Source organism: Diabrotica undecimpunctata, chromosome 4 (assembly GCF_040954645.1).
Source record: "Diabrotica undecimpunctata isolate CICGRU chromosome 4, icDiaUnde3, whole genome shotgun sequence".
Lineage (NCBI taxonomy): Eukaryota > Metazoa > Arthropoda > Insecta > Coleoptera > Chrysomelidae > Diabrotica > Diabrotica undecimpunctata.
Genome location: NC_092806.1, coordinates 69,889,403 through 69,910,357, shown reverse-complemented (window position 1 = coordinate 69,910,357; position 20,955 = coordinate 69,889,403). Strand labels below are relative to the sequence as shown.

General features: G+C 31.5%; 1 protein-coding gene across 3 annotated transcripts in view; it reads left to right on the top strand.

Moving 5' to 3' along the window:
- The window catches only part of LOC140439656 (uncharacterized), a 484,195-nt gene that overhangs the window by 277,413 nt on the left and 185,827 nt on the right, over window positions 1–20,955 (top strand). For 2 of the 3 annotated variants that reach the window (XM_072529696.1, XM_072529697.1), the window contains one exon: window positions 7,838–8,062. The exons of the other annotated variant lie outside the window; for it this stretch is intronic. In XM_072529696.1, the coding sequence (XP_072385797.1) occupies window positions 7,838–8,062 (225 nt within the window). The remainder of the gene's footprint in view (window positions 1–7,837; window positions 8,063–20,955) is intronic. 3 annotated transcript variants of the gene reach the window in all.

Genomic DNA, 20,955 nt, shown 5'->3' with positions numbered 1-20,955 from the left:
CATGAGATTCTAAAATTGTCAAAGATTTTTTTATTTAATATTTCTATTTAAAATCTACATTATTTACAGAGTATTAAGTTTTTTTTGTAAATAAGTTACATGTTTTTTGGGCGTGGAGGAGGACATCCAATGATATTTCACCTTATTCTACTTGGGTTATTCCTTAAGTATATCTTGGGACCAGGTTCTGTCTAATCTTCTTGTGGCTATACCATTTTTGTATAGTCTAGTTCATTCAGTTAAACTACCAAGAAACAAAACATCCCGTATTATTGGACTAAAATCACATAATTTTATACATCTAAATTCGACTTAAATCACACAAAATGTTTATTTATATTCCAGATCGGTAACTTTACGAAAAATATTTGCAAAGTTTGAATAAAAAACTGAATTGTTGCCTTTCACAAGTTTTGATTTACCTATTTATTTCTTGCTAAACTATTTAATGTACCAGCGAAAAAACCGGGATAAATTAGCCAGGGCATGAATAGGTTTTCCTTAACGATTTATATCGTATATTTAAACTGCAGTAACTAATGCCCTATCGTACTAACTGTACTCCTTAGACAATTATGGGTAAGTATAGTATAACATAAATAGTATTAAGAACAGCATATCAATACAATATCCGTTCATAATTAGATATTATTTCCATTAAGATACCAATTTTCGTAATTGATGTATGTAAGAAATATTACCACAGTATAAAGTTTCTCTGAAAACTAGCTAACATTTAAGGAATTTCGGCAAGAAAATATAAGATCATGAGTAAATTCTTAAAGTATATACCCTACAAATATTCTAGAACAGCCAATGATTTATAGATTTTTCGTTGACACTAATATGATTGGATGAAACAAATCGGAGCAGATGTAGATACTTAACGGAAATTTTCTACTTAATATGGTCAAATAACGGAAATATCAACTTAACATATGTAAATGCCTTAATTACTACGAAGTGGAAAGCCAACTTTGTAAAGTTTCTTCATTTCTTGACTTGTTAACAATTATTAGGTTTAGTTTTATCTGATTATCACTATAGTATATGCAAATACCACAAAAATGCCATAAACACTCATGTTTATGCTGACGCGATCGTCTCTACTACCGTATTATTTTTTCGATAGATGTAAACGAAAATGTCACGCGTTTGACGTTTCTCAGTAATGTAAGAAGTATAATTTGATTTTTTTTTTTTCGTATTCAGCATGTTTTTGCTAGTCGATTTATTCAGTTTAATTAAAATAGCAATAATTGCAGCCAGTTTGTTAAATTAGTGTATTAATTTACTTTTAATGACTGCCTAAACAAGTTATTTGTAAGATAATAAAATATGTATTTTTATACTATTAGTCAATATGATTTATATATATATATATATATATATATATATATATATATATATATATATATATATAATATACATCGGTTTAGAACGTCTTTCGACGTTGTCCGATACCTAAACACCATCTCTTCCTATCTTCGCAGTCGTTTGTTGTTAAATTTCTTTCGCTCATGGACTTGTTTACGCCGTGTTGCCATTCTAATCTGGGTCTTCCTCTTTTCCGTCGACCTATCGGTTGCCATTCTATTACTTTTTTGGGGAGTCTTGATGCTGGCATCCGTTGAACTGTTGAACATGCCCATACCACCTTAATTGTTTCTTCTCTATATCTTGAGTTATATTTCCTTCTATTCCCATACGTTGTTTTATTACATCATTTATGATTCGGTCTCGTCTGGAAATACCTAAAGATCTTCTCATTGCATCCATCTCTACTGCTTCTATTCGCTTTTTGTTCTTTTCACTAATTCTCCATGTTTTAGCGCCATAAAGAAGAGTAGTTTTAATCATGGTCTCATATATATTAAATTTCCTTCCTTTCGTTATCTCTTTACTTCACAGTATACTATTGAGACATCCACAGTATACTTTCTTTGCTTGAGTGATTCGTTTTTCTATTTCCCGTGTATCAGTTCCTGTATTGTCAAAGGCAACACCCAAGTAGTCATAGCTCTGAGAGCAGGAAATATGTTGTCCGTTGTCGAGGTCTATGTTATCTGACTCGTTTCCAATACAAAGATATTTGGTTTTTGTTGTATTGACATTCATTCCCCAGTCGTTATATTCTTCTATCAGTTTTCTTAGCATGTACTGCATGTCTTCCCTGTCGGTCGCTAGCACTACCTGGTCATCAGCAAACTGGAGTGTATATATACATTCATTGCTAAGCTCTATACCCGTCCTATGTACCTTTCTTTTCCATCTTTCCAATGCCGCTGCAACATATATCTTGAATAAGGTTGGTGAGATACAGCATCCCTGTCGCAAGCCTTTTGTAACCAGGAATTCTTCCGTTAGATATTTTCCTGTTTTTATCTGTGCCTTAGAGTCTCTATATAGTTCTTGTACAGTATTTATCAATGTGTGGTTGATGTTAGATCTTTTCAACGTTGTCCACAGTTTTGTTAAGGGGATGTTGTCATATGCTTTTTGCAGGTCATCGGTGGTTATCGGTGCACGATCTTCCTGCACGGAACCCGCTTTGTTCTTCCTCTTCATTGTGTTTATTTTCTTCCTCGATCATATTTCTCAAAATTCGTCCATACAGTCTGCTCAGGGTGCTGGTTACCGATATGCCTCTATAATTATTACAATTCCTTTTGTCCCCCTTTTTGTGTATTGAGGACATGTATGCCGTTCTCCATTGTTCTGGTACTGGGTGTCCATTTAGACACCGATTGATCACATAAGTTAATATTTCAAATAGTTTATGAGTTCCATTCTTAAGCATTTCAGCATAGATTCCCTCAGGTCCAGCGGATTTACCATTCTTTAGGGTCATTACAGCCTTCCTTACTGTTTCGATGTCTACCCTCGCTTCCTCTCCTTGTATATGTACTGACTGTGTTGGGGAGTTCGCTAGGTATTCTTGTCTTGTCTTTGTCAGCAAGCTTTCATAGTGATCTTTCCATTGTCTTGGTTTTATGGTGTGTATGTGTGCTTTGTCTTTTGCTGTATTTTTTACTGATTGTATAAAATTCCATACCTCTGTACATTGCTTCCCTCCGATGTATGTATTGATCTCTTGACATTTCTGATCCCATGTTTTATTCTTTTCTTGTTTTATCATTTTTCGTAGTTGTCTATCGGCTTCTTTGTAAGCTTGATGGTCTTCAGTATTTTTTGTATTTAGCCATTTTAGATGCTGTTCTTTTTTCTGTTTTACCATATATTCGATTTCTTCGTTCCACCATATTTTGTTACTAATTTTGTTTTGCTGTGTCCCGAGTGTCTCCTTAGAGGCCTGGTGTAAGTTAGCAATAATATTCTCGTAAATATCTGAAAATGTTTGTCTCTCTATTTCTCGTAGTTTTTCATCCAGTCGTCGTTGGTATAGCTGTTTAGTACTATCATTTATAAAACTATTGAAGTTGTACTTCGGAGTATCTACTGTCTGCAAGTCTTGCTTGTCTTCTAGGTTTTGGTCTCCGTGTATTATCTTAAGTGGAAACAAAATTTTCGCTCTTACTAAGTAGTGATCGGATCCACATGTTATTCCTCGGAGAACTATTACATCATTCCACTGTAATACAGATTTTTGTTTACTAATATTATAATCGATGACTGATGATGATTTTAAGGAGTACAATAATAGATATTTGTCCAGTAACTCGGGCGGAGAATAGGACCTTACCTTCTAATTCTGTCGGACTCCATGGATTTAGTTGAAAGTTTGGGATGTAAGCTTGTCTCGCCCCCTTTGCAAAAGTTATATGAGGACGAAGTGTGCTTTTCATTTTTAAGGATTTAAAACTACCCTAAGTGGAATAATAGGAAAGCACGTATTTAGGCGTTTTATGCATTAAAATCTGATTGAATTAAATAAAATAAAAATATTCCATGATAATTAGTAGTTTACTAAAAATTTTCAACCCTTAGAAATCACCGTTTATGACGTAAATAACGTTAAAAAATAATTTATTACGATGTGAAATGCTTAATTTATAAATTAAAATCCATAACAATTTATTCGTCGCTTGTGAAATAATGATGGTTTATTGTTTTCAAGGTTTTAACTTCTAAAAAGCATCCCTTTACCTCTATTTCCTCTATCAACCCCCAGAAAAAGATACTTAAAAGCCTATTTATAGTTTAAAATCTTTTAATTTTCCATTTAGATAACTAAAAATTTATTCCTTGCTTATGAAACGATATTTCTTTAGTTTAAACTCCTCAACCCCTAAAATCACCCCAAAAGACGACTACAACGTTAAAAATAGTTTTGTCGCACATTAAAATTCTAAACTTACGTATTTAAATCAATAAAAAAATTCCTTGCTTATAAAACGTTTTTAATTCTTAGAAACTATCCCCTATGCTAGTAACAGTACGAAACACTCAACCTTATTTGTTGATGCCAAGATATTCATCTACAAAGCTATTATGTGTACTTGAGATATGTGAGAGCTCCACAATACGTATATTTTTTACGCTCCAAAATTATCTCCCAAAATATCATTGTTTTTCTTACCAACAATTTGAAAATAAATTTCAATGGCTACAAGGCTAGGTTCATTAAAAACCAAACTTCTATTTTAAAAAATTAAAGTTTGAAGCCCTCGAAACAGGGGGCGTTCAAAACAAGAAATACATTTCAATCAATAATATCTCCATTGGTTTTTAAGGTACAGGAATTTATAGAAATGGAAAATATTTATTGAAAACAGAGCCTTTTATACTGCTTAATTTTTTCCGTATATGCTATAATTTTTAAGATATTTTGAAAAAAAAAATTTTTGAAATTTTGAAAATAGACGATACACATTAATATAACTTTTTTTTAAAACAATAACAATTTTTTTGAACGGTCTTTTTATAGACTATAAAAAAACTGCTATATTTTATAGACTATAAATATCATTACCCCCGAAAAATCAACCCTGTTCTTACAATTTAATGTTGAATACATTAATCCAAATATTCGTAAAAAAATGTCTTCTTTCACCGACCATATCTCACATTGTATTGTATTTAGAATATCTTTTAAAAAATGTATCTTAATATTCCTTTATTAGCTTTATTTTTGTTCACATACTTTTTCGATCGAAGGCATATTTCTTAAGTTATTTATGAAAAACCGATGAACATTTTTCAATGAAGATTAGCTGTTTTTAACCATAAATATCTCAATCTGTATCGACTTTATAAAACTTTATAAAACAAAGGTTGCTTAGAACTTAATTTTCTATCGATTCCCGTGATTATTTTGAGCAAAAAATTTCCAGCCCCTAGAAGGAGTGGTAGCCACCCATGGGGCACACATCAGAGTTATATATCTTTTGTGATTTTAGAACTTTTCCATCAACTTATCAAATTTCAAGTGAATCGGTTTTAGTCCTACAAAATTAGGAGGTGAATAGCTCGAGTGACTGGAGTATATAAGAATATCTGCTTTGATATAATAATTATATCTTCTCTTTCTTTAGTACACGTAAAACAGACCTTTTAGAAAGGTCTGTATCAGCTGCAATTTGCCTTGAATTATTTTGACGATTCTCTGCCACAATGAATATTACATCAAAACAGTTTTTCTAAATGTTTTCTTAATTTTACTAAAAATGGACTGTGTAATTAGTAGGCGTATTAGAATATTTTATATTAAATAAATTACATACTTCTCGTTGTGTTCTGGTTTTATCCCCATATCCAACTATTAACTAAAGCTATTTTCCCTTTCCAGTTTTCTTTCATGGTTCGTACAGACAAGGTTTTCGCCTACTTTTTCATATTTTTAAACTTACCGCTTTACTGCATTAGCGGTTGGTAACTCGCCTTGTTGTTTGTCATGTTTTGACATCAAGGACACTGTCTTTTCACGTGGATCAAGTGGATCTAAAATGGGCTTCCATTTGCCGGGGGTCTCCTGAAAGTATTGGAAGCTTTTTGTGGTAACTTCATTACATCTTTTATAATATTACTATAATAAACTTTTAATCATTTCAATAATGTTACCTAAAATAAAAATAAAATTAAATTAAAATCATACTGTTGGAAGTATGATTTTATGATCTTGTTAGTTCTCGACAAATACTTATTTTTTACATAAGTTTTTACATACTTTTTTTTAATTACATGTACAAAAACCACATGGTCTTTTGCTATTCTGTTTGTATCAACTTGTAAACTATATTTAGTTTCAATTAATTGTTTATACAACCTAACCATTTAATGTCCAATATCTTATGCTTCTTTACATATTATACCATTGACTGCTACATGTCTTTTTGAGGTAACACATTTATATTGACTTTTCTATGGATGTTGGTTTTTCATATTGTTCTTTTTAGATGAACTGATAATGCGTTCTGATTAGAGAGCGAAACGTCGTCAAATACATAGATGAAGTAGCCAACTTCTTTGTCTTTTTTCTCCATCTTTTGACCGAAAAACCCACTACCCACCATAATTTAGTATTCAAGAGTAAAAATTACAATTGACAACTGATGACAATTCACAAAATCAAAACATTTACAACAATAAATATTACAGTAACTATGCCACTATCACTTGCTTGAATTAGCATTTGACAAAAAGTTTCAGTGTTTATGAGATAACTTTTTGTGTCCATTGTTATTTTTACTTATTTTTGCTTTTTTAAGTATTTACTTCAGAAAGTCATGGCAGGAACCGATGGATGGCATTTCCAACATTTAATTTAAAATAATTGTAATGCATAATTTGGTTACTTTAAAGTAACTTATGAATTAAATCATTAGTTGTAATTTAGTTGAATTTAAATAAAAAAAATTGTTTTTGTACCCTTAAAAAAATATTTTAGTTAAAAATGTAATGTCGTTAAATAGAGAAGAGAATTAAATTCTCCTTCAAATGAGGTGTCGCATTATACCAATTTCTATTTAAAAAAATTAACGGTTATGTCACTACACCCACACCGGTGACGTCATCCCTACTCAATGTACGTTATAAGATAGGTATTTTATAACAAAAATCGACCTGTTTCGGGATTTCCCTCAAAAATCGATGATTCTCGAAATAATGATAATGTTCCAAAACTGAGCCGTTCACTGTATATGGTGTTTAGTAACAATATGTTACACAGATATATGAGATTGTTAAATAACTCAGATATAGACCTATTTAATCCCAGTTTGATTCAACTTAAGAGGCCTCTTGTACTTTCACAAGTCTATTATTTCTGTATTATTATATTTTACTGTTATTGGAGTAATTCAGTTAATAAATAAATAAATAAATAAATAAACATTTGTCCCGTTGCAGGATATATCTGCGCTACCCATGATATCCATTTAGGATGGTTATGATATACATGAAAAAAATTATTAAAAATGAATAAATTAAAGAAAATAAAAGAACTCTGGACTTAGCAGTGATAAAAGTCTGTATGTTGATGGTTAACAATTGACAAGATAAATAGCATATAATAGAAATTTTTCAGTTCTTGTTACACCTATAATTGATCATAGATTTCCCATATTAGCAAGATAGTGTATTATTTCAATATTATTGATACCCGCAACACTATAATTAAGGTTATCTTAAGATTTAATACGTGGAACTAATATATAAGGTTGCGTGTTTAGTATTTTGTTGAATAATAATGAATAAAAAGCCGCATATATCCTTAGCAATGTGTTAATTTGGATCATGAGGCTATTAAAATATATTTGCATGACATTTTAACGCATTACTTTAAAAATGAAAGATTAAAGGCACTAAAAGCAGAACAAGGTATACATATGCATATGTTGCATATGTCGAACATTTATTTTTATTTCTTTTAAATTAGGTCAAAACGTAATGTTGACGATATTTTCCGAGTACCAGGAACCAAATGGTGCGGCAAAGGATATTCCGCCGATAAGTATACACGTCTGGGAGGCTTCTCCAGGACGGATCGGTGCTGTCGTAAACATGACCTCAGGTGCCCGTTCTGGATTAACGGGTTCGAGACCAAGTACGGGCTATTTAATTGGAGGTTAAATACGCTTATGCACTGCAACTGTGACGAACGGTTTGTTAATTTTTCTTTTCTGTTTTCAGTTATAACCTATTTAATCAATAACGTGTGTCTTCGATATAAAGCTTAAAAATGAACTTTATATTTTTTATATTATAATTCACACTTATATACACTTTCATGTTTTGAGAAGAAGTATAAATTTGATTTTGAAAACATCAAAATTTTAAAAACAGAACAAAATAAAAAGAAGAGGGAGATATACGAATCAATAGAAATAAAAAGAAATACCAACGCAATAAATGACAATAAAGATACACAAAACTTAAATAAAATATATTTCAATCTGATTTAAATAATAATAAATATAACACCATAAAAATCTCTTAAAGTCATAACATATCTCCACTTTACCTTTTTTGAAACCATCGATGATACGCTCATATAAAAATAATTATATACTAATGACAGTAAACCATGAGATATCAGATTTCAACTTTTATTTATTGTGTCAGTTCATTAATGTCTGTGTCCCGTTTTACGTTTTGGTAAGTCATATATATATATATATATATATATATATATATATATATATATATATATATATATATATATATATATATATATATATATATATATATATATATATATATTACAATAACTGTTTGTCTTATACATGTACAATTTTAGAATCTTGACAAAGGCAAGGGTTTCCTGTCGAAACGTTGATTGCAATGGAAATTAAAATCTAGTTCCACATGTAATATGTATTTTATTGAACCTAAACCCAAGAAATACTAAATTTATATTAAATATAGTCCGGTTCAAGAAACTCAAATCTATATATATATATATATATATATATATATATATATATACATATATACAAACGTTTTTCTATGTCTTCCAATAACTCAATTGCCATTTTTCTCGATCCATTTATATGTTTTTCTCTATTTCTCTATCTCTCATTTCCCGATTTATGCCGTCTCTCCAACCGACGCGAGGTCTTCCTCTTTTGATTCTACCATGTGGTTGTCATGTTAGAATTTGTTCTAGAAGTCGACCTTCAGGCATTCTTTAAACATGTCCATACCATGTTCGTTGTTGGGTACCAATATCTTCTACTACTGTATAATTTAATTCAATCTTTCTCTTATGTTATTGTTAGTAACAATAACATAAGAGATCTAATCTCCAATCTAAATTTCCCTGCCGAACGTCTCCAGAAATCCATTTCTATTGCCTCATGTTTTCTCTTGTATTGTTCCTATATCTACCATACTTCACTGCTGTAGGTGATTATACTTTTAATAATTGTGTGATATTCCTACGTTGATTACTGTTTGTTATTGATTGGTCCCAAAATATATAGTCCGTCTAGAAAGTATCCGGAATTTTATATGTTTCCCAATTTTAATAGATTTCTCTTTTGTAATATTTTAAGACAAAAGTAATGCATCAAGTAGGTTGTGCCGATAGTAGGTTATGGACAAAATCGCATGACAACACTATCTGTCAAATATTGTTGTTTGTAAACAGACTTAAGATTTGTGAAATAATGTCGCAAGTAGAAAAAAGAAAAGTGGTGGAATATTTGTATAGAAAGGGTGTCCGAAACGTTAAAAAATTAGTGCAATTGACCGAACTTGGAAAAAGTGCAGTGTATGAGAAAATAAAGAGCATAAAAAATGGCATAGATATGAGACACAGACCAGTTTCGGGTAGACCGCGTAAGATTCACGGAAACAATTTAAATGCTTTAGTGGCTTTAGGACGACAAAATCCACGCCTAGGGTTTCGAAAATTAGCGAACAGATTTTAAAATGAACGAAAAATAAAAGTTTACCTAGAAACTGTCCGCATGTAACTGAAAAAGCAAGGTTACATATCAAGTAATCCAAAAAAAGTCCCTACAATGACACCTCTGCAAAGGCAACGAAGAATAGATTTTTGTCAACGTTTTCGAGAAAATAATTTTAATAATGTCTTTATATCTGATGAAAGTAGTTTCCAGCTTGATGAAAATGATCTAAAAGTTCTATCAAAAGAAAATGTTACCGTTCAAATTTACAAATTTCCCACTAAAATAATGGTTTGGGGAGCAATATCTCAGCGTGGTGCTACACCTCTCTGTATATTTGATGGTACTGTTGATAGTGCGAAATATTGTGACATCCTAAATGGTTTTCTTTTGTAAACGGCTCATGTTTTATATCCAGAGGGGTGTCATTTTCAGCATCTCCAGATCTTAGCCCCATTGAAAACATAGGAGGACTGATGAAGATTGAAGTGGAACGAGCGCGCCAGGAGATAAAGAAGGTTTGATTCGGTCAATTTTACAGGCCTGGAACACCATTAATGAAAATTATGGCCTTGACCTAGTTTCGGGTGTACCTGGACGTTTAGTTAAGTGTTTAGATTTAAGGAGGTTGTATAAGTAAATGACAAGAATTACTTGTTGAAATTTTATATTTCAAGTGATAGAAATAAATACCGTAAAATTATAATTCTGCTTTTCTTTTTCCGGATACTTTCTAGACGGACTATACTATCTAGAAGGGATACTGCTTTTCTTTCCTGGTTGTTTACTTCTTTTATTATGTCGTATACATTTCTTTCTTTTGTATTGATTATACTCAGGTCCTGCTATATCCCATCGACACCGTCTTCTCTAGTACCATTTTTTATATTCCTCGAATAATTTGCTTGTCATAAGCAGCCTTGTTTACGACTGCTGTTTTGGAATCCATTGAATAGGCTGTTTCCAATTTTTACCCTTTCCTTAGAATTATCATACATTTGTTTCGTTGCTTGTTAAACTCATGTTTATATTTGATTTATCTAATGCTTCCCATAGTTAATTTTGTGGGATACTGTCATATGCCTTCGACGGTCTATATACAGTAAATGCACTTCCTAGTTTACGGCAATTTTCTTTACAATAATCTGTGTAAGGCCAACAGTTGATATACCTGCCCTGAATTCAGCTTGTTCTTCGGCTTCTATATCTTTGTATTTATTTTTTATTCTACCTTTAATCACTTTGTCGTATATTTCTACTGACTGAATTTGTTACAGCGATGTCTCTATAGTTGTGACTGTAGTACAGGGAGCTATAGTGCGTACTTGCATATATATATATATATATATATATATATATATATATATATATATATATATATATATATAATGTACTAAATTTTTGTATATTTATACTGAATCTAACAATTGATGTAAACTGTGTCCTTGTCAATAAGCCCAACTTTTCGAGATATGTAAATTGCAAATAAAAAAAATTGTCTTAAATAGAACAGTTTTCGTCCTTTCCTCCCTGTGACTTTTCTTCTCATTATCTCTTTTATTTTTGCTTGTTTTTAGTCATCGTAGGTATTTTACGGTCTATATAGGCAACAAATAGCTTAAACAATAAATTCTACACATTATCTTGCTCTGCTAGAGTGTTGATTTGCAGATTAGAGATAAATACGAGTATATCGTTTGATCTCTTTATTTTTGTCTCCTGAAAGAAGATTTTATATATACAGTACTTATATATTTATTTATATTTGTGGCTTAAGAATAGGTTCTAACCGCTGCAGTCGAGCTCCTTTTACGATAAAGCTTTGTTTTAATAGTGGTCTACCTCTACTCGTACGCTAAAGAAACAACGAAATATTTAGGAATTAAAACAGGGTAATATTATCAAAAAATTGTTTAAAAAGATTATGGAGTAGATCTTTTATATATTGTAGGTTATAGATAATCATGTAAAATATGCATTTTATGTGAGATAGCTTATTTGTAAAATTCCGGTACAAACAAGAAACCTCTATTTCACAATAATTTTATTTGCACTTCGAAAAGTAGGAACTTTTGTAGTGATAATGAGGTGTTAAAAAGAAACGAAAAATAATGAAAACTTGTTTGCGTATCCATTTAGCTCATCCAAACTAACTACTAAACAACCAAGCGTGATTGCTTTTAATGGACTTGTGTTTTGAAGTATTTAACGAAGTACTTGATAATGATTATTACACCGAAGTCGTCAATGGAGAAACGCAGAAACGCATAAGTGCGTTATCGATCATTTCTGTTTGTAACAACACCTAAATCAATATTTTTCATGGTATATCTCCGTTGGTTTTTTTTTGTAGCTGTACCTTTGCTTACATAAATGAACTTTACACATATGTATACATGTGAAAGGATGTGAAAAAGAAAATTGACTTAATAATTTAGTATCACACCATAGAATATACATGTGAAAGAATGTGAAAAAGAAAATTGACTTAATATTTTAGTGAAACTTAAAATCAACCCAATATCTAATGTTGTTAAATATTCGAATACTTGGTGGAATAGTAACGTGTTAAAAATATGATTACTTCAATACGTATAAAAATATAAACGAAGTTAAAATTGCAGAGAATTTTTTTTTCTTTACAACTTTAATTTTTCCATTTATAAAAAAATATTTTATAATATCCAAATTGTAACAGGCTCACGTAACATACAGCCAATGTTGAATAAATGTGTCATAAGACGAACCAGAAATGAATCATAGTTAAAAGAAACAGTATTAGATATACCTAGTATCAACAGAAGTAAAAAATAGGGATTCAAAATGTTGCCAGGAAAACTTGCAGGACAAGAAAAATTTTACGCTAAAATGCTAAAATTAACGACTAAGGACTATCTTGAACTTTTAAAAATACATTTCATAGGTATTTATGACGAAAATTAGTTTTAAGTGAAAGAAAAGTAAAACCAATTAATGCTCAAAATTTAGATTAACCAGATCAACTCCAAACTATGTATGTATAAAAAATACTCACGAAACAAAAGTTATAATCAAATTGGAACTCAAAAAGCCTATTTGGTCTTTAAGGACTATTTCAACAATGTCATGACCAGCAAAAAGACATATATCTATGCCTTATCAATTATGAAAAATATTTTTCCGAAAAACCCAAAGCTATGTTAGAAACGCTTGTGAGTTATGAGATTCACTATAAATGTAAATATTGCACTGAGAAAAAATCAAACAGAAAAGTTTTTAAAAATTTTGATCAGTGAATATGAACCAATATCTCACAATACCGATAAAGGCTCTTAAATACCAACCTATTTTGACCATGGATTCTAACAGTAAATAGTATGAGATGACTGTAAATCTTCGAAATGTAGCTATACTAAACAGTGTTTAAGATTTTATGAAGAGAACGCCAAACAAATGAAGATGTGTTGAATTATTAGATTGTGTAGGACACATTTTCCAAGGAAAGAAATGTATCAATTATTAATAACTCATGACATATCTTAATTAACAGATTGACTGCCACAGCGGTCATTATGCCCGCTCATAGTACTAGTAACTCACGCCATGGCGGTCATATTGTCCGCCGTGCATTGTTTAACAAAAATGTCTGTAAAGGGTATATGACCGCCGATTTCGTTAAAAATGCATAGGCAACATGACCGCCTGGCCTGTATGGATATGTGAGTAAATATATTTACTTACAGTTTGAAATTAAAACAAGGCAGACAAAAATGAGGATACCCCTGGCAGTCTGTGCAATATGTAGTAACTTTTTTTACTTTGTTTTTAGATATTTCTCCTGTAGTTTTTTTCTTGTAGCAACCTCTGCAGTATTTCCTTACAGAAGTAGCAATTCCATCTCTTTTTAGCAATGTATGATTTCGTAAAGTCTTTCTTGTAGTTGCTGGTGGCAGTGGTTCATCTTCAGCTTGTTCGACTTGATCATAAACGGGCCCACCTTTGACTAAGTCAGATACAATTTCTTCTCTGAATTTAGTAATCGTCATGTTTGAATTAGAAAGTGTCTTGAATACTATATAAGCGTTTACAATAGTTGTACCTAGCAGAAGTTCGATCGCGATTTTACGATACCATTTTAATGATCGACGCAAAGCGGAATTATAGCTGGACATCTGGTCTGACAAATCGATTGATGATTTCCCAGCATTGTAATCAATTATAGCATCCGGTTTTCTTATGGGTCCTGAATGGCGTTCAATAAGTTGGCAACTATCAGTGTGCTTAGTAGACAAAATAAGAACATCGCGTTTATCATGCCACTTTATCACACATACATCTCTTTGCAAAATGTTTCGACCTTCTTCAATGTCTTATCCAAAACCTCCTTTGGGTTACCTCTACGATTTGATCTCAAAGTTCCAATTAAATGTGTACGGTTGTCTAGTAGACGATTAGCTAGTTCAAGGCTGGTGTAATAATTATCGGTAATGGCAGTTCGACCTGCATTCAGGAGGTTTCTTGACAAATTCATCACGACTTTGGTGGGAACTGAAGCTCCTCTGTCTCTTTCTTTGCCAGCATAAATTTGTAAATTCCAAGTATAGCCTTTACCACAGCATAACTTAAATACTTTAACACCATATTTATGAGTTTTTTGAGGCATGTATTGCTTCATCACTAATCTTCCTTGAAAGGGAACAATACTTTCATCTATACAAAATACTTCTCCTGGAGTATATGTGTCTTGATATTTTCTTAAAAGTAGGTCGACAAGTGATTGAATTTTGTGCAGTCTATCTCCCTCTTTGCGTTCTTCATTATTTGAAAAGTACCACATTCTGAGCAACAGCTCAAAGCGATTTCGACTCATAGCAGTTGAAGCAATATCATTACGAAATAAGGGTTTTCTGCTCCAGTAATGTGATAGTGAAGGCATTTGAACTAATCCCATGTAACCCAGAAGACCGATGAATTGATACATCTCCTTTTTATTCGTTGGTTGCCAGGCGTGTAACCTCGAATTCAGTGAAACATCATTTCCTAACACTTGCTGTGTTGCATATAAATTGGTTTGATTGACTATCATATCCACTATTTCATTATCTAGAAATGCGTAAAAACAGGTTGACGGTGAAACTTGTTCTAAAGAAATAGCTGCTGCATAAATTGGGTTGAGCCCCCATGTCTCAGTAAAATCGAATTGTTGGTGATTACTAACAGGATTTGTCCATTCTGTTGGAACTGGGCTACTAATTGGTTAATCAATCACAAAATCGTCTCTATCAACCATTGGATCATTTCCAATCTCATTATTTTCTGGTAGTAACTCATCGTCGGACATATTGGTGACATCTCTAAGCGGCTCGGTTGTCAGTAGATTGATATTTACCCCATTACCAATACCTGATGGACCTGCTTGAGCTTCACAAGTATCAGTGGTTTTGTTTATATCAAACCGCATTTTCTTTTTATTTGGACTAATATTTTCATCATCGTCTGAATTAGATGATATGTCCATTTCTTCCGAACTTGAGGGTACATATAAATCTGTAGAATTAAATGAACCAAAGTCGTCATCTGTTTCTGACTCTTCTGAAATAAAACAATCTAACCTATATTTACAGAAAAACAATAAAATAATGCAGGTATTACCATCTGTTTGAGGCATTTCTCCAGCTAATTTCAATAGACGTAAAGTACGCCGATTTGTAAACATAATGTAGTTTTGCAATACAAGTACACACACAATAAAAAACAACGAGCCACACCCTTGCAATAATAGTCTACACTAACTAACTAGCTAAAACGCGCGAACTATTACCTTAGCATAAAGATAGAGGTGGCCGCTACAGCTGACCGCTCTGGCGTAGATAGGATATTTTGTCCGCCTACGCCAGAGCGGTCATTTTAGCCGATTTTAAATTTTGGCCGTAATTTTTTTCTTTTAATTTATAACAAAATTTAGTTTGTGCCGAACTGTGTTTTAATACACCTTTCTAGTATAAATTACTTTGGCGCAACAGGAAAAATTAGAATTTTCAGCTTAACAGTCAACCTGTTAAGGGAAATATTGAGAAAAAAAGTAGTCTGAAGAAAATTATCTTGACTAAAAACTGTTACAGATTGGACAGGAATGGATACACGTTCATTGCTAAGAACCTCAATAGATAGCGATTAATTTTCCGACGATGACCAACCTTCAGGAATGGAAAGGTCAACTAAATCTCAGGATTTCTATAAGGCAATATCATAACACCGTGAAAACGGATTCGTTTTCACGGAGATACTATGTGTTTATCAGTATCCCTTAAAAGTATGTGTTTTTTTTTTAATAGAAACCTAATAAAGAGATAAAGAAAACCTAAATACAATGGATAAAAATCGGAAAGTAATAGTCATTTTATAAGGTTTTATAACGTATTGAATACGATATAATAAAAATTTAAGTTTAAATTTTAGAATATTAAAATAATTTTTACGACCTTGAACCATTTGTCCAGCTGTAATGAAACGTTCTAATGTCACTCTATTTTGCCTTAGTAGGTAATGTAACGATTGTATTATCTTTATGTACAGTATTTTATTTTGTTATTAAAATATTCTAATACGTAGTTTATTAGAGTTTTTATTTATTTAATTTATATACAGTCTTACAATAATTTATTTTATACTAACACTATTTTAATTTATATAGTTTATTTACAGCATTAATTAGAATTTAAATTGCTGACAATACGCGCGTTACAAATCCATCCCGACCCGACACAATTATTCTTTTTAGACTGAAAACTAAATCTAAATTCGCTTATTTATATCATATTAACTCGTTCTGGAACTTAATTGAAGCCGGCTCTTGCTTCCAGAACTTTCTTCAGACATGATAGCGCCAGGTAAAGAAGTCTCGAAGCCTCAGTGTAAACACTGGCCGTAGAAGCCGGTTCATTTGGATGGTCAGGGGCTGCGTTACATTTCCCCTTCCTTAAGAGATTATTCCTCCTGGAACCTTGTCGGGTACCTTGACAACAACATCTAGTTGTTGTGTCAACTAGATGCTGGTATCGGCAACTGGGCCCTCTTTTACTTCCAGTTGTATAAAAGTGGACGGTTTTTTCTCGGCACCAGTAACTATGCATATTGCAACAGACTTGTACCTGTACTTCGCTGAATAGTTATCTGAAAGTATAAGTAGATCTTGCTTTTCTTCAGTTGGAACATCGTGTCTTGCTTTATCGGTACCTCCATATGCCTCCATGAATTTCTTAAACGTGACTTCAGATATTTTTTGCACTTCGTTTACTTCCACTTCTTCATCTACGTGGATTCCTTTAAATGGCGCCAGTTATGGTGTGATCTCATTGATTTTCTCCTCCGAATCTTGCTTATTCGGTAGATGACATCGTTAGTCTTTTTCATAATGAGGTAAAGAACTTACTAGAACTACTCCAACTTGGGAGAACAATCCTTTCACTTCTTTGGATTATAGAGCTTTGTTGTTTTTTCTAAAAAATCACTTTCCGGCATGGGTATATCGTCCGTTCTTCTTTGCAATTCTTTCACGTAATATTCTTCAGCTACATCTTCTCCAGGTCGAAATCTAAATTCTAAATCACAAGATAATCGTATATCGCGTCCGCGTAGTACTTTTGCTGGTGTTTGACCCGTTGATTCATTACCAGCAGATCTGTAGGCCATTGCAAAGAACGAAAGGTATTAGTCCCAGTCTCGCTGATGATTAGATACCATTTTTGTCAACTACTTTTCAACTGTCTTATTCATTCGCTCTACCATTCCATCTGATTGCGAATAATAGGCTGTAGTTATTGTTTTCTTCATGTCTAGTCTTAAAAAAAGAAATCTTAGAAATCTTAAAAAAAATAGTACAAAAAAACATAAAATAAAATTAGTTTTACTAAACTCACTTTACTTATTTGTATTGTTTCGTACTTTTTAACATTTTTATTAAAACATGCTTACAAACTGTTACTGAACAATTTTTATTTATATCTCTTACACCTTCAAATTGAAATGGAATAAATCTTCCGTTTATAAGACATGCATAAAAGGAAAACTACCTTGACTACGATAAGATCAAAATAATACAATTACGTCGTACTGCGATATCCCTGGGAACCAAATAAAAACACAGAATAAAAATCCGATTTAAAAATTAAGGACTTTCGACATGATCGTCATGAATGGGATGATAATCAACAATGCGGCCGATTCGCAGCATGAGATCCCATCAAGAATTGAATATTAATAATTAATTATGCAGATGAAAGAGAATTTAGGTATTAAGATCAACATTAAGTTGCTATAATTATTATATGTTGAAGTCTACATGAAATATTTCCATCGTATTGTAACGGAAAGGAATAAAGAAAAGTTTTGTTTACTATTTTTAGTAGGAATTAAACACATTTTAGTTTAAAATATATTTACTTTGGCATTTTGATTTCCACTTCGAAAATCTTTCTCAAATACAAATTAAACAAATCTTTTTTGTTACTTGGTAATAAAGAATTCTTCTAATAATTTAATTTTATCGGACTTTATATTGACAATTCAAACATAAATTATACAATTTTAAAGTAGATGACTTTAAAATGATGTCAATATTTTGAGTTGCGTTCCTAGGATGACTTCAATGGATTACATGAAATCAACTTGAGAATATCTTTAGAAAAATCATAGCATGTGATTCGTCTGTAAAAAACAACCACATGCCATGATGACAGTAAAATTCTCCTTTTAGTGATTTCATAGTAAATCACGAGGAAAAAACCTCATAATATTATCCTGACGTGGTAAATATTTGGTCTTATGTTTACTATCCTAAGTTTTTCTGATAATCCCTTTATGTATGCTATTGTTATTTTTCTCGTATCGTGTCTTGAGAATGTTATGGAACCCCGTTCTAAGTTGTTCTGTTTCATTCTATTTATCCTTAAAAATTCCTTATTTATAAACGACAAGGGCGCATTTTCTAAAAAAAATGTTTCATTTTTTAACAAATTGTTCTTCTCAAAAACGAATTTTTGTTAGAACAAGTAATTTTAGCTCTATCATATAAGGATTAAATGATATGATATAAGGATTTCCTTTGTAATATTATTGATGTGATTTTATTGGTAATTTAGATATTTGTTGGTGTGTGTTGATTTTCTGTACACCTGAGTCTCATATCCAGTATCCTTCTTTGAGATTAAAACATTCGTGTGTTGTTTAATTCCTTTTCCATGGTCAAAAATGGTCATGAAACGTCAAAAAAAATTATAAAATGTAATTTTCATTAGAATCAATTGTGGCTTAAACCCTTATAAACGTACAAATTTATAATCCACTTATAGTTGTTGATTCGTTGACTAAACTACCCACTTCTGAAGTAATTATCTAGTAAGAACTTCTGGTAATTTTTTGCTAAATTTTTTTTCCTCTCTCTGATGGTTGAATAGTTTTTTCTTTTTTTTGGCCTTATTGGTTGAAGTGTAAAATCCTATTTTGCTACTTTTCAGTATTTAATTGAATTTTATCATTATTGCATATGATTTTTAAATCTTCATGTATTGTTAAGTTGGAGATGAATCAAGGTGCGTTTATTATGGTACGTAGGGTTTTGGACTTAAATGTTTGTAGTATATTGGTATTGGATAGCTTGACGTATCCTCAAATATCAATATCGTATTTTCAAATCGGCTTTAAAATTGCCTTATATACAGTTATTTTGGTAGCAATTGACAATATTGTGACTAGTATCTTCCGATAAGCCCATTCATTTTTCTAGTCTTTAGGACCACTTGCTGCATTTCGCGCGTGCTCTCAGTTTTTCATCTAAGTGAATTTTAAGATATTTTACTTCTGGTTTTATTGAAATTTGTATATTGTTAAAGTTAAATTAACTTAAGAAAATTTGTTTCGCCTTGTATTATAAGTAATTTGAGTAGACTTGCTGCTGTTAACCTTTATTCGCCATTTTTTGTTAAACTATTCTTGTAATCGATCGAGGTGTCTTCTTTACAAGTCATCAGATAACAGAAGTGGGTTTAGCTTAGATATTAGCTGAGAGTATAGTGGTGTCATATACGAATGTTGCTATCAAACTATGGTTGATTTCAGGTAAGTCTGCAATATAAAGAAGATATAAATAAAGGCCCATAGCGCTGTCCTGTGAAACTCCTGCTTTTATTATTTTTTCATTTATCTTTTTTTTTTAGTTTTTCATTTTTCTATTTTTCTTTTTTTTATTTTTCTTTTTTCTAATGATACACCAGTATTGCCCGGAGGAACTCTAATACTGTAACTCTTCATGCAATTATAACTTCTGATCTACTTAAAATAAAAACCTGGTGCGACTCTAATTTACTCTATTTTAACGTGGATAAGACAGTAGCATTATCCTATAAAGGAGCTCTTCAACCCAGGCTTCTTAATAAATAACAGCCAGATCAGTATTGTTGATTCTGTAAAATTTCTTGGTATTTTTGTAGACAGCAACCTTAAATGGTCTCTTCATATCGATTTGTTAAGTAAGAATATGCAATAAGATCTGTTTCGAAGGAAATACATTTAGCATCTTTCAAAATAACATATTTTTCTTTGTTCGAGTCTCATCTTCGATATGGCCTTACTTTTTGGGGTTCTAGTGCAGCTGCCCAATCTGATGTTATTTTTAAATTACAAAAATGAGCAATACTGTATATTTTTGGCCTCAGTAGAATAACACATTGCAGAAGCTACTTCAAAAATCACGGGATTTTAACTCTTTCCTCCTTATATATTTTAGACACTGTTTGCTTAATTCGTAAACACTTACATGTTTTTTCAGCAAGACCTAATTATAACTACTCCACCAGAAATTCAAACTTTGATGTGTATTTACCGACTTCTTTCCATAAGTTCCGTAAATTGACAAAAATCTATCTATCTGAAAGACCATATTATTCAGTGGAAGAGTTTCTTAACGAATAACTAGAAAATTACAGTACGTTTAGATACAAGAAACTAAAGTATTTTACTTATAACTTAAACTTATTCGTAAACTACCTAGTTCGTAAGGTTTTATTATGCAACTTGCAATTTAGTTATATTTTGCAATGGATTGTATATTTTATTATCTTTTATTTTGTGATATTGACGATTTATTTAATTTTAGTAAATTTTTATT